This window comes from Balaenoptera acutorostrata, chromosome X, assembly GCF_949987535.1.
Source record: "Balaenoptera acutorostrata chromosome X, mBalAcu1.1, whole genome shotgun sequence".
NCBI lineage: Eukaryota > Metazoa > Chordata > Mammalia > Artiodactyla > Balaenopteridae > Balaenoptera > Balaenoptera acutorostrata.
Genome location: NC_080085.1, coordinates 55,437,017 through 55,461,416, shown reverse-complemented (window position 1 = coordinate 55,461,416; position 24,400 = coordinate 55,437,017). Strand labels below are relative to the sequence as shown.

Sequence of the window (24,400 nt, the reverse complement as noted above, 5' to 3'; positions counted from 1 at the left end):
AATCTATTTAGTCAGGGCACTGGATAAGATGAACTATGGGGTCCCCTTCATTGGGAAGTTTTTATGATTCTAGAGAGAATCTTACAATAGAAGCAGGCAGTTAACCTGAGATGTGTTCTCTGGCTATTACCTCCCAGAGCTGATTCTGAGTATTGTTGGATAGAACAATAAATGTGACACAGTGGCTTCCATTCTCAAGTGGATTATCTACTTCTCTGAGGAAATTCTGCTACTTTATGGCTTTAGAAGGCTGGTGATTTTGGAAGGGACATTAGCCCCCCCACAACCTGCCCTGCAATTCCTCAGAAGGTTCCATTCCTCTGGATAAGGCACTATCTTCTCCATTTAAAATGTAAATTCTCCTTTGTCTCAGAAGTTTAGCCTTTCAATTTGTTTTTCCTACTTATCAAAAAGAGGCCTGGATTAAAAACAAAGTTTGAGAAAAACTGCAATACTACCTTAGTAGGAGTTGATGTGGTTTATTCAGGAATTCATTCAGCAAGCAAGGATAAGGCTGATTGAAGCCCTGGATTTCCCCACTTTTGAAGCTTTCATGGTCTGAAGCAGATCTGTAAACAGGTAAATCATAGCCTATGTCTGAGGTTATAGAAAGCCTGGGCTTCAGAGCCATATATACCTGGGAGGGAATTGCATTTCCCTCCTTTCTTAATGGCACCATTTAAAGCCATGCAGCTGAGCTTTGGTTTTCTCATCTGTAAACTGATGAGAATAAAACCAACTTCATAGAATTGTGAGCACCACTGAAAGATAAAATGCACAGGGCAATTAAGGAGATGATTTTATTCAGGTTATAGCCATAGGGAGAAGGCTCAAAGAAAAGAAAGTAAATTTAGAGTTTTATAGAGGTAGGTAAACAAAAGAGTCATCACAAGTCTATGGGAGTCATGAGGAAGTATGGAGAGGGTCTGATCTCGGAATATGCCAGGGCAATGTGTTACTTTACACTTAGCATCTTTTTTAGAACAAGAAAGGGTGAGGGAGTTTTTCAACTGTGGCTGATTTCTTGGAGCCCAGGGCTCAGATAAAGTTTAATGTTATCAAGCACTTAGCATGGGGCCTGGCCCATGGTAGGCATTCAGCAAATGTTTCTTTCCTTCTCTTCCTCCAATAGAAGGGTGTGGATAGTGGTGTGGTGGTTCAGAGAAGGGCCTGACATTTACTCTGCTTGAGAGAACTAGATTTGACAAAGGATGTTGAATCTTAAAGGATGAATAATTGTTTGCCAAAAAGAGGGAGGAAAGAACATTATTGATAGTGCTAATGTAAGAGACAAAGGCATAGAGGCTTACAGGAGATTTGCATGTTCAGAGACCAGCTGTAACTTCAATGTGGTACAAGGAGTAACTAGACATAAGGTAGGTTAGAATCAAATTGTAAAAATGCTTCAAAAGCCATTTAATGCCTGCTGTTTCAGGAAAATAGTCCAGGAATTTATGATTCTGACAAGATTAGGTTCCAGTTTATGAGAAAACCCCTTCCCTGCTGTGTAAGGGATGGAGGCAGGGAGACCAGTTAGGAAAGTAGTACATGATCCAGAGAGGATCAAGGCCTGAACTAGAGCAATGGCCATGAGGATGTCAAGGAGAGGACTGAATTTAAAAAATAGTAAGTAGAATTTACTAGACAGATTATGTAGTTGTGGGGAAGGTCAGCATGGAGGTGAGGGAGGAAGTGGAATAGTGGACGATGATACTGTTAAAAGCAGTATAGGCTAATATTTCAAGTGCTTACAATGTGCTGAGCACAGTTCTAAGGGCTCTACACTTATCTCTTTTAATCCACATAAGAGTCCTATGAAGTAAGTGCTCTTTTTTCTCCATTTTTAAATGAAGAAAATGAGGCATATAGAAGTTAAATAACTTGCTCAAGTTTTTACAGATAGTAGGTGGTGAAGCTAGAATTCAAGCCCAAGCTGTCTGAGTGCAGAGATTGAACTTTGGATGACTGTGTGAATAGTGTTGCCATTTACTAGTATTGAAGGCTATTGGATGGGGGCAGACTTACGGGGAAAATATTTTAGTTTTGGACAGGTTGATATTGAGTGCAATGATTAAATGGGTCTGGAGCTCCAGAGAAAGATTAGGATCAGAGCTGGAGACTTGAAGGGCATCTGCTTATAGGTAGGTGCTCAGAAGGGGCCTTAGGACTGCCTTAGGTGAATGGGATGCACAAATTGGGGGTGGGTGGAGGGAGGGGAATGGTGAAACACATAAGGGGAAGCAATAGCTTGAAGACAAATTTGATCCACTTTAAGATTTTACAAGCAATGCCTTAGACTTGGAGAGTGCTCATTTAATTCAAGCCCACTGGTACAGCTAGAGGTGTCCTGCAGCATCAAATGTCTAGGGATTCCTAGGATTCTTGAGCATGTGCTAGGATAGATTCCATAGTGCCTGTGGTAGGCTGAATCACAACCCCCCCACACACACACCGGCAGAACATCCACATCCTAATCCCTGGTACCTGTGAACATTACTTTATATGGTAAAATAAATAAATAAAAGAATGCTATTTTATACAGTAAAATTAATTTAAAAAATAAATTTAATTGCAGATATAATTAAATTAAAGTTCTTAAAATGGGGAGATTACCCTGGATTATCCAGATGGGTCCTAAATACAATCACATGTAGTAGAGGAACACAGAGGGAGATCTTACACACACCAAGAAAAGGTGAAGTGAAGACAAAGCAGAGAGACATTTGAAGATGCTGGTTTTGAAGATTGAAGTGATGCGGCTATAAGCCAAGGAATGCCAGTAGCCTCCAGAAGCTGGAAAAGACAAGGAATGGATTTCCCCCTAGAGCAGCCAGAGGGACTCTGGCCCTGCCAGCACCTTGATTTCAGCCAAACAGTACTGATTTTAGACTTCTGACTTCCAGGACTGTGAGATAATTTCTGTTGTTTTAAGCCACCAAGTTTGTGGAAATTTGTTATAGCAGCCACAGGAAACTAATACAGTGCCTCCTCAAAGCTATCACTACTTAAAGACTTGATCCAGTAATTCCTAATTCTCAATAGGTGTCAGGCCTCATTTGCCACATATTAGACATGGTACTCTTGTTATGTGCTTTGTCAAGTTTTCTTGGAACACACGGAATAGGGAGACCCTCAAATTCATAGGGAAGGAATGGGGAAGGATAGGGTCCTTTACCTGAAAAGTACTATCCAAAAATAACCTCTAAACCAAAATGTTCATGAATGATTCCTGCAGACCTGGCAACTCCTCTGACTGGATTGAATCTCAAGGGGTCATATAAGCCATCTCCCTGTCTTTGCCTGCACACAGCTAAGAGCCTGAACATGGAGAGGGTATCTGGTTTCTGGAAGACACCTGGCCTACTGTTTGGCATGGCTACTGAGGACAGAGTAACTATCATTCAAGAACCATGGGCAGACTAGATCTTGGGAGAAGATGGCTGGAGAAAGAAGCACATATAGATAATGGATTGGAATTTATTGCTGTAAAGTGGAAAAGAGTTACTCCCAGCAATGCTGTTAGAGCGTTAGCAACAGTTCTCTCTAATGTGTTAGATTGGAAATAACTTCTGTGAGAAAGATTGGGACAGAGTCTTGAACATATTTTAGCCAACCCATAAAATCAGAAGGGTTTCATAATATTGCTTCCCCTCCAGAACTCCAGAATCCCAAGGCATTGTGCAGAAAAACTAAGTATACCTTTGTGGATGTTGAAACCAACATAGCAGTGGAATTGCTACAAAGCAGTGGAATCCTACAATTTTCAGCTATGGAAAAGAACCTAGAGATCACCCAGTCTAAGCTCCTCACTGTACAGATGTGAAACCCAGAAGATTTTTTTTAACCCAACTTTAGATATTTAGATACTAGATATTTGCTCTGCAGTCTTGCTTTAGAGTCCATAGTGTTTTACTGGATCAGGTATTGATTCATGGCAATGAAAACATAAGCGCATTTCCAGTACACTGGACGACCACAATCCCTCCCCCGCCCGCCAGGGAGCGCAAACTAAAATTCCTCCTGCAGTCCAGAAGTGTCCCTCCGGGTCTGGGACAGAATCCCGTTAGCAACCGGGAAATTAGCGGAACCTTGAGGCTGAACGCTTGCAGCTGGTACGGTTGCTTTGAGGAATGAACACGTCCGGTAGGAGAGGCCGTTCCCGCAACTTATGGTTTGGTCAGCCTCTAGCTCTCGCGTTTCGATTTGCCGCGCTAACGGGGGTAGGCGGGCTTGCGTCGGGGTCACACTCTCCCATTGGTTGCTGCGGCGGCGGCGGTTTGTAGTGAGGGTAGCACGTTGAGCTGGAGGCTGTTCGGATTGCGGCGGCCCAAAGCCTGGCAACGAGCCCGGTGTCTGGTGGGAATCCGGGGTTGAGCCAGGCCTGAGTCCCCGGGGGATGGATCGCGTGTGGAGTGCGTGGTGCGGGAAGTGCGTCAAAGAGAAAGGGTCGCCGCCACTCTGGGCCCAGCGCATCGTGGTCGCCTGGCTCAGTAGGGCCGAGTGGGATCAGGTGACGGTGTATCTGTTCTCTGACGACCATAAATTGCAGCGGTATGCGCTGAACCGCATCACCGTGTGGAGGAGCAGGTAAGGCGGCAGGCTTAGCCCTCCTGCTTGCGTGCTGGTGGCACTTCACCTCTTCCTTTGTAGAATTTCCGTAAGGCCTTATTTTCCAGTTTTCTCCTAAATGCCTAATGGCCCCCCTACGCGTGGTTTGGGCATTGCTTGTCTCCCAAGTGCCCGGGGGAAGGTCGCAGCCAAGCTCGGACACTAATCCCTTTTGCGGAAAGAAACGGGGTGTGCTTCAACAGCCCTTTTGTCAAGTCTGTGAGCTTTGACCCTTACCTTCTCTCATCTTGGGGTGGGTGCTGATGAGAGGGCACCGCTGTGGCTGAGCCAGCCTGGGCTTAAGGAGTAGCACTCTAGGGTGGATTTCTGATTCGAAATAGGAAGGGGGTGGGGGGAGCTTGCCTGCAAAAGCATGTTTGAATGGGGCGCTTCAGTCCAGTTGGTAAGATTTAGTTGGGAGCAGACAAGGGGCTAATGTCTCCAAGAATAAGGTCTTTTCTAGGTGAATGAGTTGAGGGTTTCAGGGTGAAAGAAAGGGGTGTGTCCACATTTAATTGTTGATTGGCTGTGTAGCAGTTAGATATCCTTTGTATGCCCTAAACCAGCCTCTCATAACCTGTGTACTATTGGATCCCAGGGACATTACCCTCCCTCTTCCCAGCTTCTTGATTTGTGTCTATCCACACACTCTTGAGCCAGTATATAATTGCAATAACCTACAACCTAGGTTCTGAGATGGAGGGTGGGCCCGTGTAAAGGACCTTTATGATGGTGCTGGACTGTGGCCCTTTAGGTTAGGCAACGAACTCCCCCTGGCAGTGGCTTCTACTGCTGACCTGGTACGCTGTAAGCTCATGGATGTAACTGGTGGCTTGGGCACTGATGAACTTAGACTGCTCTATGGCATGGCATTGGTCAGGTAAGATCTACATGGGTAGGGGTGTGGGGGGGTGTTTTTTTGGGGGGGGGCGTGGGCTTAGCACATGAAAAGCAAAGTTTGGCTTTTGGGTTCTACCTGAAGCAAAAAGCCTTGTGTGTCCCTGTGTATGGGTCACCTTGTGATTGCTTAATGTGACAGCTTTTGGTACCCCCTGTTAACACACATTCCTCTTTTTTCCTGAGAGCCTTCTCTCTTCCGTTTTTCTTCCCCTCTCTTTGGAATGTTGGGTGGGGGTGGTTCAGACCAAGTGGTCTCTATGGGTCTCTTCCAGCCTTGACAGTTTCCCCCTTTTACTCTTTCACCCAGAGGAACTTTTCTTCATGGTTCAATGTCCTTGGCCATGATTTAATGTGGATTTTCTAATCCTACCCCTAGCTACACCTTTTTTCCATTCTCTCCATGAACACTGAAAGGTTACTGAGTTGTGGAAATGGAGACATGGGCCGGGAGTTCCTGATTTACAAAGTGACTCAGAGTGGTTCTAGCTGTATCATGTACATCAGGAAAAAGGTTGCCTCTGAGTTTTCTCATCTGTCAGTCTTTGCTTAGCTCATACTGTTTGCCTTGTCTGCCTTGAGGTCCTCCCTAGCTCTTCTTACCTTCTCCATTGTTTAGCTGTGCTCCCCGTATCATTTGATGTAGTCCTTTGTTGTAGCATTTATAACATATTATGTTCTAACATAATATGTTATATTATGTCATGATTATTTATCCTAGACTGAACTCTTCAAGGCCAGAGCAGTGTTTTATTCATGTGTATGGCTTCAGTACAGGGCAGAGTCTCAGTAAATGTTAGACTGGATGGAACCATTCCTGCTCTGGCTGACACCAACCATAAGAACAGGACAGAACAGTCAGTCATTGGAAAGGTTGTGGAAATAAATGCAAGGTGTCAGTAACTCAGCAAGGTTTTTTAAAGCCCCACTGGTTTGAATAAAACAGTTACTTGGGCTATGCCACTTATTTCTCCCCCAAACTCAGGTTTGTGAACCTTATCTCGGAGAGGAAGACAAAGTTTGCCAAGCTCCCTCTCAAGTTCCTGGCTCAGGAGGTGTGTATGATAAAGTGGCCTTGCTAAATTCTCTCTTCTCAGGAGGGCTCACTAAATGGGGCGTGGGGTGATGTGGGTACAGTCAGACTAGCTCATCCCACCACTGTCAGCCAAGCCCAGCAAGAGCCCCAGAGCCTCAGCTTCCAGCTTGAAAGCAGACTTGCTCCCTTGCTTATGGCTGCTATCTTCAGTGGGCTTGGCCTGCCCAGCTTGCTGGGAGTGGCCCAGGTGAAGCTGAAGCACCCCAGTGCACCCCTGAGTGGGGACAGGAAAGAGGTGGCAGTTAAAGTGCCTGCCCTCTGGTTATTGACAGTCTGAAGGAGGAGACAAACTCAGCCAAGCAGGGTGAAAATGCGAGACATTCCTGCCTTGAGTGGGTATGGGAGGTGTGTAGAGACCCAGATGGCAGACAGGTTCTCAGCCATCAAGAGAAGCTTCCTGGAGGAGGTCTGGGAGAGAAGGAGGAAGGGAGGAAGAGAGGGGAGAGTAAAGGGTACCCTGGGAGAGCAACTGGTACAGACAAGGGCAGAGGGAGGCTGAAGAAGGTGATTGTTAATGCTCATTCACAGGAATCTCTTCATTGGAGGAGGGTAGTTGGTGGTTGGGGGAGGCGAGTGTCTTCTGATTTTCAACATCACTTCCACAGAGCATAAAGAGAATCAGGAGACCTGGTTTCTAATCTTGGCTCTGCCACTAAGAACGGAACCTCCTCTCAGGAGCTCAGTTTCTCTATCTGTAAAATGGGGAGAAGCCAGATTAATTCATCTCTGTGGCCCTTTCTGCTTTAATATTTTCTAATTTCTGCACTCACACCCTCCCCCACAATCAGGTGAACATTCCGGATTGGATTGTTGAACTTCGCCATGAGTTGACCCACAAGAAAATGCCCCATATAAATGACTGCCGCAGGGGTGAGTCCCCAGGGAGTATACCTATCACAGTTAAGCCCAGAGACCTGGGCTAGGTGGCACTGTGGGGGGAGAGAGAGGGAGGAGGGTCTTCACTTGGGGTCAGAGCTGAGACTAGGGTGAGGCAAGTGAGGCATTTGCCTTGGACACAAACTTTAAGGGGTCTCTGTTCTCCCACTTGCTAGCCCTGTGCCATTTTTGGCATCCCATCTTCAAGTCTGGTATAAGTTTTTTCTAGGAAATGTGCTGGTGAGTGGGAGGAAGCAAAGAACTGGGGGATAACCCAGAGCAAGAGGGGCTGCTTCTAGATATTTGAGATTTGTGCCTCCTTGGAGCCAAACCTCTTACCTAGGGCCTCCCCATAATGTTTGCAAGATGAGGCTGGAGGCCTGCTAGGAGCTGCTTGCCTGTGGCTGTTACTATGGCAATGCCTTCCTTCCTCCCCTCCTTTAGGCTGTTACTTTGTCCTGGATTGGCTCCAGAAGACCTACTGGTGCCGTCAACTGGAGAACAGCCTAAGAGAGACCTGGGAGTTGGAGGAGGACAGGGAAGAGACAGATGAAGAAGACCAAGAGGAAGATAAGAACATTGTCGTTGATGACATCACAGAACAGAAACCAGAGCCTAAGGATGAGGAGAAAGGTGCAGAGCCTAAGGATGAGGAGCAAGGTGCAGAGCCTAAGGATGAGGAGAAAGGTGCAGAGCTGGGTGTCAAGGCTGATGGAGACAGCGAAGGAAACAAAGAGGTTGATCCACATTGGCAAAAGGCTGTGAGACATAAAGAGTTGTATGGTAGGTGTCCTTGATACAGAAAGGGGCCCATGAGCTTGGAAGACTCGGGCTTATGGTTGACTCTGGTTATTTCCCTGGCTCAATATTTCCTCTGGGGTTGTGGTGAGGCTTAGCTTAAAAAAATTACGTCACAAATCATCTTCCTTGAGCCCCGTGAGGCAGGAGAGCCAAGAATTCTAGTTCACAATTTACAACTCAAGAAATGAGGTGAGAGGGCTCAAAATTCCATCAGAAGCAAGGCACAGGGCTGGCTGCTCTATCTGTTTCCCTATTCTGTTTTCAGAAAGAGCCCGAGAACTGCTGGTATCCTATGAAGAGGAGCAGTTTAAGGTAAGAAAGTGCCCTTGACTTGGCCTGTTCTCATCTGCCCCAGCCATTTCTTCCCTCTTGCCAGCTACCTGAGAGAAGTCTTGAGAATGAAATTGAAAGAAAAGTGACAAAGCTTGGAAAGCTCTTCCAAAGCTCTTCTTGGAAAGAGAGAGGGGGGAAGTAGGAAGGAGACAAGAGGAGCAGAGTCCAGTTGGCTGATCCTCCACATCACTGGAAGTTTGTGGATAATCGGTCCCACTGGGTGGTAGGGAACAACAGGGCTTAGGTGGTTGCATAGACCTGCGGTACTGCAGCTGATCAGCAGATGGCGTCCAGGAACCTTCCTAGATCAGGTGAGCTTGAGGGATGCTGTTTTAGCAGGAAGGGAGGTAAGCTTAGAAACCATTCACCTCAACCCTTCCTTTTCACAGATGAAGAAATTGAAGCCATGGATGAGTGAAACAACTGGCCCAAGGTCACATAGGCAGTTAGTGATAGAACCAGGACAAGAACCTGAGTCTCCTGATTCACTTTCTTCCATAACCCATTTCTTCCTTTCACCCCTTGGTCCAAGGGTCTCTGCCCAACTCCAACCAAATGCCCCCATTGGATATCTATGTATTGGATTATCAGATTATTGAGAGCCACAATAACAAGGGAATTTGGGGGGTGGGGAGGGAGGAAAAAGAAAAAGTCTGGAGTTTGAGGGTCAGGATATTTTTAGTTGCAGGGCCAATAGGGACATTGTGGGCTCACCTCTGCATACCCTGCCGTATCCCCTGAAGGGACGTGCTGAGAGGTCCTATGAGAAGGAATCTTGGAGGGATGGGGGGGTGTTACCTGGCTGAACCAGCCTTCTGATGGGACCCTCTTTGCTGGCAGGTGCTGGAGAAATTTAGGTATTTACCTCAGGCCATTAAGGCGTGGAATAACCTGTCCCCACCTGTAGAATGCATCCTGGCAGAGCTCAAGGGCATTACATGGGAGAACAGGTGTGTAACTAGGTAATCAGGGGCTGCCTACTCTCTAGGGTAGAGTGTAGCAGCCTCACTGAAATTGGTTTTCATATCCCAGCTTGCCAGCCTCTGCTGTAGGAAATCCCAGGGATAATCTTGACCCCCCACTGGTGACCCTGCATTTCACATGATCCTCTTCCCCAAACCCTGCCAGCTACCAGGTGGGGTTGCCTACTCTAAGTAACTGAAATGGCCAGAGGCAGGAATGTCTACTGTCATCCATCCCCTGGCCATCTTTGTTCCTCTTTGTCCAGTGGTATGTGGAGCTCTTGGCAACTAGGAAAAGCCCTTAATCTTTTGCTTTTTCACTGCCAATCTCTTGTCTGAGTTTGAGGTAAAAGATACATGGTAGGCACTGCTGGTCTCTTTTGAACTGCTATTAGAGAAGATCAGCATCCCCTGGATAATTGTGGTTGAGGGGACAGAGGAGGGGCCTTCCCAGGGCCTGGATCCTCCAAAGACTAAGTCCTCACTGACCCACCCAGTATGGCCATGAGCCTTATTTTCCCCTCAAAGCAGTACTCAGTTCAGTCAGAGCAGACAGTGTCTATCCAGTCCTTTCCTCCCTGGCTCTTTGGGGCTTGCTACCTACATTCAGCTGGAAAGGGCTTTGGGAAGAGGTTGGAAAGAATCTGGGATGGAGCGGAGAGTATAGGAAGGTGGTGTATGTGGCAGAGTGGGCCTGGGTGGGAGCCTGCAGTGCAGGTTAGGATTGTCCCTGGCGTCTTCTTTATTCCCGGGATACCAGTAGTTCCAAAGGTGTTTTATCAGTGTCTGCCCAGCCTAGGCTTCTTAGCTGTACCCTTCAGTAAAGGGGTGAGTGGTGGCCCCCTCAGTAGCTTGGAAAACTATCCTTGTGCTATACAGTAGTGTCTGCCTGGTCATGCTGAGCAGACAACTGGCTGACTGTTTTAAGTGCTCTTCCTGCATACTGACCTGAGGAGATGGGAGATGGACGGAAGGACAACTCTTTCCTCCTTGAGCCTGGTAGAGGGAGGGATCTGAGCATGACAACCCTCCAGACATTGAGACACCTTGGGAGCTCTTGTTCCCCCTCAGCCCAGTCAGCTAGGAGAGCCTCTCTTAGGGAACTGCTAGCTCTGGAGGAGACAGCTGGATGTTGCTGGTTTTGGTTTGAGCTAGATGGGGATGAGAGATTACCCCTATAGCTTATACTTTTAACCTCTGTATCTTAGTTCTGGGTTCTTGGGGTCCTTAGGAATGAGGATAATATAATATTTGGCCCAGCAATTGAGTCCCCAAAGTTTCTGCTTGTAAGATCTGAAAGAGGGTAACCAGGGAGAAGGGGAGGGGTAGGAGACTGGAGGACTGTCAAGGGAAACAAAGACTGAGCAGGAACTAAAGTCTAACAGCCCTTGACCCTGTAACCTCAGGCATTTAACTCCTTTGTGGGCCTGGGACTTCTTCATCTGTGCTTTCGGGCTTGTTCAGCCACTGCTGCCCTTGTTCTGGGCCTTAGATTTGCCTGTGCTTGGTAAATGCTTGTTCAAAACCCACAGATCCCAGTCTTTGGCTCAGCCCCTGACTCAGGGAGGCTGAGGCCTGAGAACCAACTGTCAGCTGCCTTCCTTTTCCCCCATGCTGGTTTGGCCATTTGAGTCAGAGGCATTAGCTGCCTTGGGAGTGGGTAGGGGAGTAGAAGAGGATCTTCTACCTGTTTCAGTTTACTTAATTTAGTGTCCTCTTGCTCCAGGGAGGCTCTGCTAGATGCTTTTCTGGATGACGGCTTTCTCATCCCCACATTTGAACAGTTGGCAGCTTTGCAGTTAGACTATGAAGGTAGGGTCCTGGAGGCTCGCTGCAGCCTTAGGGTACTGTGTATCCTGGGCAAGAACACCAGGGGTGGGCTGGGTGGCCCTGGACTGGGAGGTAAGGGCTGTTTACTGCTGTTCCATAGCTACTGGAAGCCCTCTTGGCTGAGCAGAACATGTAGCCCCACTGATAAGTAGTTGTTGGGCTATCCTTAGGTGGCCTGGAATTGGGTGGGGTGAGGTGGGCTGGGGTGGGCTGGGGTGGGGGTGGGGGTCTTAATGCCATTATTGTGCTATGTTAATTGTGATCTAGCCACTTGCTAGAGAGCTAGAACAGCAGAACTGGAAGGGCCTTGTGAGGTCATCTAGTCCAACATCCTCATGTTACAGATGGGCAGACTGAGGTCCAGAGAGGGGAAGGTACTGACCCAAAGTCACACAGTGAGTTATTAACAAAGCCGAAGCTAGAACCAGAGCTCTTTTTCTTTTATATTCTATTTTGAGTCAGTTGTTGTTTACCAGATACTAACTGGTTTCTCTCCCCACTGTTCTACTTTCCTCTTTCCTCCTGTTCTGCGGTGGCAACTCTGTTATTGTTGGTGGGGCCCCCTCTTCTTCTCCCTCTCTCTCCTCCTCTTCCTCCCTTCCTTCTCTCTCTCCCTCTTTCCCTTTCTCAACCTCTTCTCTCCTCTCCTCCTTCCCTCCCTCCCTCCTTCTCTCTCCCTCCCTGCCTCCCCTTTTCCTGTCAATGGGTGTTTCTCACAAACCAGAAAACGTGGACTTGAATGACGTCCTGGTGCCAAAGCCGTTCTCTCAATTCTGGCAGCCCCTGCTCAGGGGCCTGCACTCCCAGACCTTCACGCAGGCCCTGCTGGAAAGGATGCTCTCTGAGCTGCCAGCCTTGGGGGACACCGGGATCCGGCCCACCTACATCCTCAGATGGACCATTGAACTGATCGTGGCTAACACCAAAACTGGTGAGGGAGACTAGCCCTAGCCCCAGGGCCTAATGCAGCCCAGGCAAGAGCATCTGCCATTGTGCTCAGCTCTCGACTGAATAGCACCAGGAGGACACACCCCTTGTTAAAGGTTTAGGTCTGCCCAAGAGGGCCCCGCAGCAGCAGTGGACAAATCTCCTTTCACATTTTTCTTCTCAGAGCCAAGTAAACTGGACTGGGGCAAAGGGTCCTGAATACTTTGAGCAATTGGGAGGTATAGAATGGGGAGTCGGAGTCTGGGAGCACAGGGATGGGCAGAGCCAAGCTTTTCGAGGTGCAAGATTGTGTGGGGGGCTTTCTAGTGCCTTCTCCTCAGGCCCTCTCTTCTCTCTCAGGACGGAACGCCCGCCGGTTTTCTGCAAGCCAGTGGGAAGCGAGGAAGAACTGGAGGCTATTCAACTGCTCTGCCTCCCTTGACTGGCCCCAGGTGGTTGAGTCCTGCTTGGGCTCACCTTGCTGGGCCAGCCCCCAACTCCTTCAGCTGTAAGTCTCTTGAATTCCATCCAGTAAGAGGGCGAGACCCTGCAGGACTCAGGGCCACACAGCCCTAGAATGGCACAGTTGGACGAGCCCTTGCAAGGACACCTAGTCCTGTCCCCGTCCTACTAACAGATGAGAGAATTGAGTCCCAGAGAGGGGAGGGGTAAGGTATTCTTGCCTAAGATCACAGAGCTTAAGACGTGGCTGAACTGAGTCCAGTATGAAAATGGACAAGACAACCCGCCTAGAGTGTTTAGCACAGTGGCCTGTACAGAGTAAGTGCACAATAAATGGTAGCTGCTGTTTATTATTGAACCCATTCTTCTGACTTTACGCCCAGTGCTGTCTCTATTATCTTACCAAAATATACCTCTCATAGGTGCTTAACAACCTTCAATGGCTCCTTATTGTCTTCCTAATGAGGTCTAGGCTTCTTAGCCTGACATTCAAAGATCTTTCCGATTCTGCCCCAACCTATCATGATAACCATACCTCCTGTGATTCCCCTTTACCCAGTCTACTCTGGGCGCTGTGGTCAAACTGAATATTGCGCTGGTTCCTGTAAATACCTGTGGTTGTCTCCCTTTCTTTTTTTCTGTCATTTCCTGACCCTGAGCCACTTCCCTCATACTCATGGAAGGCTTTAGCACCCAGTTCTCTTCTGCTTTCTAGAATGATATCTGTTTCATTTGAGTGACCCATCTGACACTGCAGCTCCTCACCTCCAGTGACCTTCATTCTCCACTACACTCAGCAACCCATTTCCATCACTCAGAGCTATTCCACCTCTGAAAGCTTACATCCCAGCATCCCACTCGGTGACCACCACCTCTTGTCCTACCAGTTCTCACCCTCGCATCCCACAACATCTGCTCTTTGCCTGCCTCTAGACCTCCATCCCTCCATTTCTTACCTGCCTCAATTTTGCTTCCCCTCAGTCCTATCTGTGGTTGATCACTTCGGCCACCCATCATCAGCACCCTCAGCTCTGCCCATCCTTTGGCGTGTCTGACTTGCAAACCCCCGAGCTGGGAGTGATCCTCCCCACTCTGCTTCTCCCACTCCTCAGCCCGGGTAGCTGAGCTCTGCTGGAGAAAACCACATAGCCCTGCGGATTGCTGCCACTGCAGAGGTATGATTGTTAATCTCAAGCCAGGCCTCAGTTCTGCTTGTTTGAACTTTTACTTGTTTTCTGCCCACTTTCTCTCCTGTTTCCTGACTGTTCTGAAAACCCTTACCACTCATCTCAAGCCCCACCCCCCCCTCCCGTTTCACCCTAGCTTCCTCAAGCACATGGAGGCCTCCAGCAGGGCCCCCTCGACCTGAGGTCCAGCCCTCGTGAACTGATCTGCGGCTACACTCAACGTTGTCGCCAGTCTCAGGATGAGGTGGCCTTGCCCAGCCTCAAAGCCTCCTCCTCCACCTGTGCTCTGGAGCTACCTCTGCTAGCATCACTGGGGCCTCACCCCAGCTTCTCCCTTGCTCTGCTGGCTCTTACTCTTCAACCTGTGAACAGTGCCGGAGTTTTTCTTATCTTTAAACCAAACAACAATAACAGCAACACAAGCAAAATCTCCTTTGATCCTGCATCCTTCTGTTGGGTTATCACTAGCTTATCACTCCTTCCTCTCCTATCAAAACATCTCAAAAGAGTAGTCTGCACTCAGCAGTCTCAATTTCCTCACTACCTTCTTACTCCTCAAGCTGCTGCAATTTGGCATTCATCCCCAGAGCTGCTTTGACCTAATTACCAAATCCAGCGGGCCCTTGTCCATTGCCTGTCTGCCGCATTGATGCTGTTTACCACTCCCTCCTTCAAATGCCTGTGCTTTTTTACTAGTTCCAGTAAAGTACCAAAGCTCAAATCTCTTTATCTAGCTCAGGCCTTTCCCCTAAGATTCAACCTCCTGTATTTGACTGCATGCCAGATATCTCCCCTTAGATGGCCTCCAGGCACGTTACTGTGACTGAAAGAGCATGAATCATCTTACTCCCCACCCCAGCCCCAAAGTGAACTTCCTCCTCTGCTCCCTATCTCACTTGGTGGCAGCACTATCTACTGTGTCATGTTGATTCTCTCAAGTACTTCTCAAATCTGAGATTCTGTCTTTCCCCTAGTGTCTCCTTCCCTCTATCAGACTAAGCTTTTCAAGGACAAGGGTTCTGCATTAGCCATCTGTGCCCCAGCACGCCATGCAAGTCCAGGCCCCAAACAAACCTCAGTAAATGTTGTTGAACTGAACTGTACTCTGCTGTCTCATTGCCAGCAGTGCTGTCTTTGGTGGGAGCTGACTCCATGCTTGAGGAATAAATGAAGTGGGAGTCTGGATGCTAAGACCATCTTAGTCCCCTGATCTTTCCCATGGAGTCAGAAAGTCTTTCTTGAACCCTAATGACATTTAGGGCACAGTTGTATCTTATAAGTAACTTATAAGAGAAAAAAGTAGCCTTGTTGACAAAAGTCAGCCAGTGCAAGACCTCCAGGAGATGGGACTGAACCAAACAGCCAAATCTCCAGATGTGTATGCTCTAGACTGGAAGTGATATGGATGGGTGGGAAACTGGGAGGAGAACCAAAAAGTCCTAGAGGCATTTGAGCAATTCTAGCAAGAGAAAGAATAAAGGAAATTTCAAAATTCTGAAGGAACATGGCATGTGTATGTAAGGGGGGGAGGGAATGAAAAGAGCAGCATGGAGAGGTTGGATAGGTGGCCTTCTAGGTGCTTTCCAATCCTAAGTGCCTACAGAGTGGAAGCTGCTGGTCTTGGAGAAGTCTGGACCACAGAGATCTTCTCCCAACCCAGGCATACCAGAGGGATGTGACACATGCCAGCAGTAACAGCGGCTCACTTGGATACGATTTCTTGTGCACAGATCCTGCCTTTCGCAGATAATCAGTGAATCTAGTCCTAATCATCCTGTTACACAGATTGGGAAATGGGATTTCCCCAGGTATTAGGCTGCAAGTCAGTAACAAGTCTGCAAGTCAGAGCTGGGGCCAGAAACCAGAATCCAGATATACTGTCCTTACTCCTGTGCTCTTTCTACAGTGTTCCATTAGATTGCACATACAGAACATAACTTTTCTTTTCCCCACAGGAAAAGTAAAAGATACCACTGGCAATTAAGTGTCGGACATGGTGCTGTGTTTGTAGAAGCATTTTCATTTCACTTGACACAGCAGTCTTTGGAGGTGGAGATATTATATACTCTTATTTGACAGATAAGAAAGACACCAAGGTTCTGAATAGTGTGAAGTGACTTATCCAGAAGTCATGCAATTTGTTGATGGTGGGACAGGGATTTGGGCCCAGGTCCTGTGAGTCCAGGGTCCACCTTCTTTCTACCAGCCTGACCTGTGACCTTCTCAGTCCCTAGCTGTGACCAGGCAAACCCGAGGAAGGAGATGGATTTTAAGATTCATATCACCCCTGCACCTCAGTGGTCAGACTAGACAGCTTGAGAGAGCGGGTGGGTAATAATAAACAGTGGTAATATGGCATCTTGCCAATATAAAGTGCCTGGGAATATCTATTATTAATCATACAAATGGACCACAGTGAGAGGGAAGAGAGTTTCTCTCTGGCTTTTCCTCTTAGTAGTAAGGCTGGAAGCTTTTTGAGAGCTTCCCCCAGCCAGCCAATATCAATTCAGTTTGAGCCAGTGCCATCTTGGAATATGAAATTAGCCCTGCAGAGAGGGTCTCCCAGTGGAGTCACTAGCTCCCAGCCCTACCCCCAGCAGCCAGTGACCAGCAACCACACCTATGTGTCCGGTCTGCCTATGGGGCCCAGAGAGAAAACAGCCCGCTGAGCACACGGCCCTTCCTTCTGTGAACAACCCACAATTCAACCTCGATACACTTAGAAGGAAACTATCCATCTGTCCATCCTACCCATGCCTCCAGCAGTGACCAGGTGCCTGCTGGGTGCCCGGTTCTATGTGAGGCTCTGCAAGGGGTACTCACCCTCTTCCTCCCCAGGAGCTCTCCTTCCCAACCACTCTGTGTTTGTTGGTGGTTTTGCTGTTAGCGCCGTCCTTTGTGTGCACGATGTCATCATCTTTAACTCTCCTCTGCCTTCCCCCTACCATCTGACCACCAAGCCCTGCTCTCTGTCTGTCTGTCCTTCACAGCTTCTCTCCCTCCCATCTCTGCTGCCAGTGCCCTAGGTCAGCCCTCACCGACTCTCCCTGATCTCCCTGACTCTAGGCTGCCCCACCCAGGCCATCCTCCACATGGTCACCATGGTGATCTTCAGACATGCAGCCTTCACCTGTGCTCAAACACGTCAGATGACCCCCTCCACCCAACACACACACACTTAACCTTTGCAGGCTTCTCTTGCTCCCACAGCTCCTCAGCACAGTCCTTCCCCTCGAGCCAGGCTACTCTCACCGCATGCACACAGCCCGGTGTGCTCGCTCTTGTCTCTGCACAAAGCCTTCCCTTGATCTCTCCTGCCCTCCTTGTGCTCTCTGCCTCCCCCCAGCTCCTGTAGTGCCCAGGTCTGCAGTGCTCATCTGGCCTCCCTCCCACATTCTGCTTTGTCTTGTCAGCTGCTGCTTTTTTTTTTATCTTTTCCTCCATTCCAGGCTGGGCTGTAGTTGCCCCCCAAAAGGGATCACACTTTGTGTTCCATGCAGAAGGAGCACAGCACACTTCCAGGCATATCTTTGGAGCTCAGGATAGATTGCTCAGCTAAAGAAAGGGATCTATTCTCATGTCCAGCCCTGCAGGCCTGTTGGCTAGTTTGTGTATTTACATAGCATTTCAGTACAGATTAATAGCTATCATTTATTGCTTGCTCACTATGTGCCAGGCACTGTGCCAGGCATTCTGTGTGAGCTATCTTATTTACTCCTTTCAACAACCCTCTAAGTTAGGTGCCATTATTGTCCTCATTTTACTGAGAGTGGAAGTGAGCCACAGAGATGAATTATGGAGCTCGTTCAGGGTCCATGGTCCTCTTGTATCTGTGTTGTGTCTGCTCTACTGCACTGCCTTTCAGAGGCAGGTCTGGAAGCTCAGAGACCAAATTCAAACTGGATTTTTGGGATATAAAATGACTTGAGATTTTGAATCATTCTTACTCCATCCCTCTGCTCAGCATCTTCAAAGCCATGGGGCAGGTCCTGCCAGACGAGGAGCAGGAGAAGCTGCTGCGCATCTGTTCCATTTATACCCAGAGTGGAGAAAACAACCTGGCGCAGGAGGGCTCAGAGGCTTCCCCCATTGGGAAGTCTCCATACACACTGGACAGCCTCTACTGGAGCCTCAAACCAGCTGGCTCGAGCTCTGGACCTGAAGGAGAAGCCCAGCGACAGGAGGAACAGGGCAGCCTTAATGATGTCAAGGAAGATGAGAAGGAGAATCAAGAGGCCTTGGAAGACCAGGTGGAAGAGGATGATGAAGAGGAGGAGGAAGAGGAAAATGACCAGAAGTGGGAGGAGGAGGAGGAAGGTGATGATGATGACGACGACGACGATGACGACGATGATGCTGACGACTACGAAGATTATGAGGAGGAAGACAGGATGGAAGTGGGGCCTTTCTCTATGGAAGAAGAGTCCCCCACTGCTGAGAATGCCAGGCTCCTGGCCCAGAAAAGAGGAGCTTTGGAGGGCTCTGCATGGCAAGTTAGCTCAGGTAAGAAGCCTGATATCCACTTTCTCCCCACATCTATCTTCCCTCTCTGGCTGGCTCTTGAGGCTTCCATTCACCCTAGAGAAAGGATGGAAAGTAGCAGGAGGTAGCCAGCATGAGGCAAGCCTGGGAGGCAGCCTGGTGTGTGGATGACAGCTGGTTTCCCTCCCCCTTAAGATGGAGCATGTGAGCGCCAGGGACCTTAGCACTGTCATGCTGCCAACTGCCTCATGCAGAGAGCACATTCAGAGAGGTTGGTGTGGGTGTGGGCACTGGGCAGCAAAACACAGAAAACTAGAGGTAGGTGGTTGATATATATATGATTCTGCGTGTGTTTTTCATGTGCAGTGATCGGGGCAAGGAGCCAAAGAATAGTGCTTTCTGTGTATATGTGAATGTGTATGGACACCTGGAGGCTGGTTGGTGATAGGACAGGATTTTGCTGTGTGTATGAGAAAGAAGGAACCCAGGGGTATTCAGTCAGTGGAAGTGGAAATGAGATCAGAAGGGGGAGAATAAGGAGCTGTGCAGTTTTTTGGTGAGCGTACAAGTTAGTGAGACAAAGCCGGGAGGGAGCAGGAGGTTGAATGGTAGGTGGGGGAACATGAGTCAGCTCCTGAGGGTGGTATTTTGAATGCCCTCATTTGAGTTGGGGAGCAGGAACCTTAAGGCAGGGGGACTCCACAGGAATGAAAAGTCTGATGTGTGCACATGAGCATGTGTGTATGTGTACACGCTGGAGGCAGGGGTAGACGTGGGGCACAGCCCATGTGATGGAGCCTGGGGCTGGGACTGGGTATGGTGTGGGGTAGGCATGGTGGGGAACAATAGGGAGAGAGAGGGGAAGCAGTGAAGGAGCTTAGGGGGAAAGTGAAGTCTTTGCCCTTATATGGACGTGTGTGTGGAAGGGCTGGGACATAAAGGCCCTGAGTGCTACGGATGGGGGAACATGTGTGTGTGTGTGTGTGTGTGTGTGTGTGTGTGTGTGAATGGGTATGTGCTTGCATGTGCTGGACAAACCAAGGCACAGCAACAGAGAAATCTCTCAGAGCAGGGAGGGCTGTGTTTGTAAATATTCAAAGGGAGGGGCAGTGACTCAGGCAGAATTTTGTGTGTGTGTGTGTGTGAGAGAGAGAGAGAGTAAGGGTCGTGAAAAGAGAAAGTGTGAAGTGGGCTGTATGTGCATCTGTGCATACATGCCCACATGGTCATATATGTTTTTGGAAGAGGAGGCAGGGTTGCTAAGACCTATGGGGACCAGGAGGCATCTGTATGAGGGAGAGAAGTGGAAACAATAAGAGGTGGGGGGATATGGAAAGGCCTGAGAACAGGCAGTGAAACAGCCATCTTGAGATGGCCTGTGTGGTCTGTGCTATCACTGAGGGGACATGTACAAAGGTATCAGGCTAGAGAGCCAAGGGCAGTGATATAGACAGGGTTGGGAGTAGGGAGGATGGTCAGGTCAGTGACAGACATGGGGGAATGGTCCCTTGTACAAAGGTGTCTTTGTATGCATAGGGCAATTCAGGGTGTTAAGAGAGTCACAACTTCCTTCATGTAAGAGAGCCAGGGATGGGGAGATGGGAAGGCAGAGGTACAGCCCTTCCTGTGGGGGTTCTTTGAGTAAAATAAAACTCTAGTCCAGGGTTGATACTTTCCAGAATGCCAGGGGCATAATGACAGGGAGAATTCTTTGGGTACCAGGGAGATGCAGGAGGCCAGAAACTGGATCTACTTGGAGGAGCTCACCAGTGAAGGCTTCACTTGAAAACACTGGATACACTAGTGTAAGGATGGGGAAGGGATTTAATATAATACTGTGTGGAGGGTACTTAAGTGGATAGGACAGAGTGGGTGGGGAGTGCCTGACATGGTCCATTCCGAAGTGGAGTATGACGGGTGGGGAGGGGTTGTGAACGTGGAAAGGCTAGGGCATTGAAACCTTTCCCTCTCCCCCTTGTTGTTACTTCCTCTGTATGTGTATACACATATGTGGAGATGCAGGAATGTTAAGATTTCTGGTTTGTGTGCCTGTGCATGAGAAGTATGAGAGGCAGGGAGTAAAACTGGAAACATTTGTTGAGTGGAGGGTTTGGTCTGAGTGCTTATGTACGTATATTGAGGCATCTATAAGGGGTGGGATATGCAATGAGACAGCCCTTCCCTAGAGAAGGGATGTTCTTTGTGTGCACATCTGGGGCAACAAGACCTTGCAGGGGGCAGGGAGAGCATGATAACCGCTGAGAGAGTGTTCACCCTGAGGTGGTATGTGGGCCTGTATGTATATCTCTCAAGGCAAGGCTACTAAGAAATGATGTGGCACTCAGACACGTTGGGAGGGTGGTTGTGCATAGATGTGTAGGATATCTAGGTCATTCAGATATGCAGAGGTATCTTTCAGTTTGGGGAGGAGGTGCGGTGGGAATTCTGGGGCATCCAGACTCTCCAGGATATATATATATGCGTGTGTGAAAATAGGGGTGAGGGTGAGCGATTGAGGCAGTGATACAGCCAGGTCTGAAGAAGGTGTCATCTGTGTCTGTGTAGGGACATGTTTGGGGAAGTGGGAGAAGAAGAGTAGAGAGGAACAAAAATGTCTATAGTTGTGATAGTTGTGTGCATGGTATGCGGGGGTTGGGGGTGGCTGTGGTGGGGGTGCTGCATGTGAACACATAGAAGGACCATGAAGAGTGTATGGGGGAGTATGGAAGGGACGGGGAGTGCTAAGGTGGAGAGGAGAAATGATGAGAAGTGATGCAGAGAGGAGTGAGGATGAAGATACATAGCCTGTGCTGAGCAGGCTAAGTAAGGTGGGTGGATGGACAGAGTAGGTGGGCTTTTGCACCCATCTGAGAACTAGCTCCTCAGCCCTCTCTTGCCTCCTCCCTTTGCTCCACAGAAGATGTACGATGGGACACTTTCCCCTTAGGCCGAATGCCAGGTCAGACCGAGGACCCATCAGAGCTTATGCTGGAGAATTATGACACCATGTATCTTTTGGACCAGCCTGTACTAGACCAGCGGCTGGAACCCCCAGCATGCAAGACTGGGTGAGTGTCCATGGCAGCAGGATTTCTCACCCGTTTCTCTGCCTCCCGCAGGAGGGAGGGAGGAAGGGAAGAACATAGAGTGGGGTGGATGGGGGAGGTAACTGTCCCCAGTCAGGGCCTAAATGAGTGAAATATAAGCTCCAGTCCCTGGCTGGGCCCTTGCCAGGAGTCCCAGCCCCTAGTGTGGGGGACCAGTGAGGCAGCCACACAGAACTGGCTTGGCATCCCTCTCAGATTGCATCTGGTTTGTGCATGCGTGCATGTGTGTGTGTGTGTGTGTATGTGTGTGTGTGTGTATTGGGAAGGGAGAGGTCCATAGCTTTCAACAGATTCTCTAAAGGATCCACCACTCCTAAAAAGTCAAGAACGGGTGCTCTAATTAACTTCTTCATGTTCCTGAGGAGAAAACTGAGGCCCAGAAAGGGGAAAGGATTTGTCCAAAGGTGCACAGAGTAATCAGTAGGCCTCCCTGCACTGTCCAGGCATCTTGGTAGCAAGGCCTACGCAGGGCTCCATGCTGTCCCTCGAAACTCACCTCTGGATCACAGGCGTAGGAGCCCTTGGGTCATCAGGGAGCCAGGAACCAAGCAGCCCTTGCTGAGGGGCTCTGCTGGTAACACAGAGGAGCCTGTCCAGAGGGCCTGTACATTCCAGAATGCGGGGCCATTGTGACCAGGACAATACTGTGAGTACCAGAGAGAGACCTCTGTGGGCCCCTGAAACAGTCTGTCCCTGTGCTGCCTGCCCACTTCATGGGAGATGAGCCCCTCTCTTCTTCTAGACATTCAGAGAGAGGGCTATGGAACCCAGGGACCCCAGCAGCAGGCCAGGCCCAAGGCAGTGTCATGGACTCTCTGTTGTAAGCCGGGGCAGCAGGCCTCTTGGAGAGGAGAGGAGGCAGTGGGGGAAGCCAGGTGGTCTGTAGTTGGGAGTGGGGCCCACATGTCTGAGAGAGAGACCTCTTCTCCCTTGGGTAGGGCTGTCTTGATGAACATCAAGGTATCAAGGGTGAAGTTTGGGCAGGTAGAGCTGTTATATCCAGAAGGAGGCCCAGTCCCACACCCCCTGTAGTAGGGAGACTTCCTCAGCTGGAGCCAGCATGCCCGCCCCTGCTCCTTGTCTCAGCTCCACCCCGACTTGGCTGTGTGGCCTTGAGCAAGTCCCTTTTCATCTCTGAGCCTCAGTTCCCTTGTCTGTGAGATGGTGAGTGATGGGAGGGGATGGGGCTAGATCATCTGTAAGGGTTTTTTCAGCTGCATTAGTGTAACCGTGGATCTCCCTGAGAGGAAAGATGATGACTTTGCTTTCAGCTGTCACCCTCATCTACCTGGAAGAACTTTTGACCTGCAGGAAGCAGGGGAAGCAAGAGTGTTCTGAGCAGGGCCAGGGAAGAGGAGGGCAGTCTTCTCCCTAGGGCAGTTTTGCAATCCTGAGATGGGAGCTGGGCCTAGCCCTGCAGCCTAAGCCTGGCCTTGGGCCCCTTAACCTGCTGTTGGAGTGGGAGGGATCCAGCCCAGGGTCCTCTGGGCCCCCAAGATCTAAGGCCTTAGAAGAAAGCCTGTTAAGGCAGCCACTTTCAATACCTTCCTGGGGGTAGGGTGGTGCAGGTCTCCCTTTCCTACCTCAACCCAAATAGCTCTGCTTTAATCTGGTTTATGTACTGGGGTTCTATATAAAGTTTCATTTGAAAAGTTCCACTCCTTTTCTCCCTCCTCCCTCAACTGAGGGCAGGGCAGAGCCACCCTTGGGGCCCATCTTGAAGTGGTTTCTCAGATGTGTTCCAGTCTCTTTGTAAAGCCAGGCAAGAGCGTGGGCCCTTCCCAGAGACACACACATCAAGCACCCTTAGCCCCTCCAGAGCCTAAAGCTGCCTCCTTCCCTGGCTGACCTCCCCTCTCCCGTCTCTTTGCAGCACCCTGGGCCTGAGCTGCAGCATTGGCAGTGGCAACTGCAGCAGCAGCAGCAATGACAGTGGCAACTTGGACGGCCTTCTCTGGAGCCAGGGCCAACTGCACGGGCTCAAAAGTGGCCTACAGCTCTTCTGATGCCAGCCCTGGTGCAGGTGTTCATCCAGTGCTACTGGGGCAACAGCCCACTCCCCCCCACTCCCCCAGTGCACCTAGTGCTCCATAAAACAAGCTGGGAGACAGCCTGCATCAGCCATATCAGCTCAGCTTTCCATCACATAGGATTTTGAATATGCTTTGTTTTGTTTTGCTTTGTTTCATTTTGTTTTTTGTTTTGAAAAACAATAAACAGGCAACTGTTTTGGTGTTTGTGAGATGAGGGGTTGTGTGCTTCTTCCTTTATTCTGGGGGCTCCGGAAAAGGTGGGATCATAACAGAGCAGGATCTGGGTCCACTGCCCCTTTTATGCCTTTTTTCTGACTCAAACCATTTGCACTCCCCTCATTGGAATGTAGTGTGGGGCCAGCTCACTAGGAAGCATCAGGCCCCAGAAGAGGCATTGTTGGCCATAAAGCCCAGCCAGCATCAGGGGAATCTGCTCAGAACCTCCCTGACAGCTGGAAGACCCGGGTCTTCCTGTTGCCATTCAGCAGGCTTCTGACTCATTTACCTGCCTGCCCTCACTGGGCACCAAACAGCAGTTGAAAGTCAAAGAGAAACCTTTCTTTGTCACCTTTTTGCCTAGAAAAGATGAAGTGGACTTCCCTGTGGTATGCACTGGAGCAGAGAAATGTCTAAGGGGCTGAACCAGAGTTCTATGGTCACCCAACTCCTTCAGACACTCAGAGTGCCTTACCCTGTCAGCCCTGAGCTGCCAAGAGACAGGGATGAATAAAATACGTCTCACCCGTCAGAGCCCTCTGCCGGGTGAAAAAGGACAAAGTTCACCAATTATGATAACCTG

General features: G+C 49.3%; 1 protein-coding gene across 8 annotated transcripts; it reads left to right on the top strand.

The window, feature by feature from the left end:
- The first annotated feature begins 4,247 nt into the window (after positions 1-4,247).
- On the top strand, positions 4,248-23,810 carry LAS1L (LAS1 like ribosome biogenesis factor). 8 transcript variants are annotated; one of them, XM_057538513.1, is made up of 15 exons: positions 4,248-4,587; positions 5,363-5,488; positions 6,491-6,560; positions 7,390-7,471; positions 7,922-8,260; positions 8,544-8,590; positions 9,452-9,561; positions 11,300-11,385; positions 11,748-11,798; positions 12,128-12,334; positions 12,691-12,838; positions 17,944-18,482; positions 21,382-21,529; positions 22,012-22,214; positions 23,442-23,578. In XM_057538513.1, the coding sequence occupies exons 1-14, from the start codon at positions 4,397-4,399 to the stop codon at positions 22,199-22,201; spliced, it is 2,334 nt and encodes a 777-aa protein (XP_057394496.1). In that variant the 5' UTR covers positions 4,248-4,396; the 3' UTR covers positions 22,202-22,214; positions 23,442-23,578. The 8 variants fall into 8 exon arrangements, with proteins under 8 accessions (XP_057394496.1, XP_057394501.1, XP_057394495.1 ...); XM_057538512.1 differs by having other exon boundaries at positions 4,250-4,587; positions 21,379-21,529; XM_057538518.1 differs by lacking the exon at positions 5,363-5,488 and having other exon boundaries at positions 4,249-4,587; positions 21,379-21,529.
- The last annotated feature ends 590 nt before the right edge of the window (positions 23,811-24,400 follow it).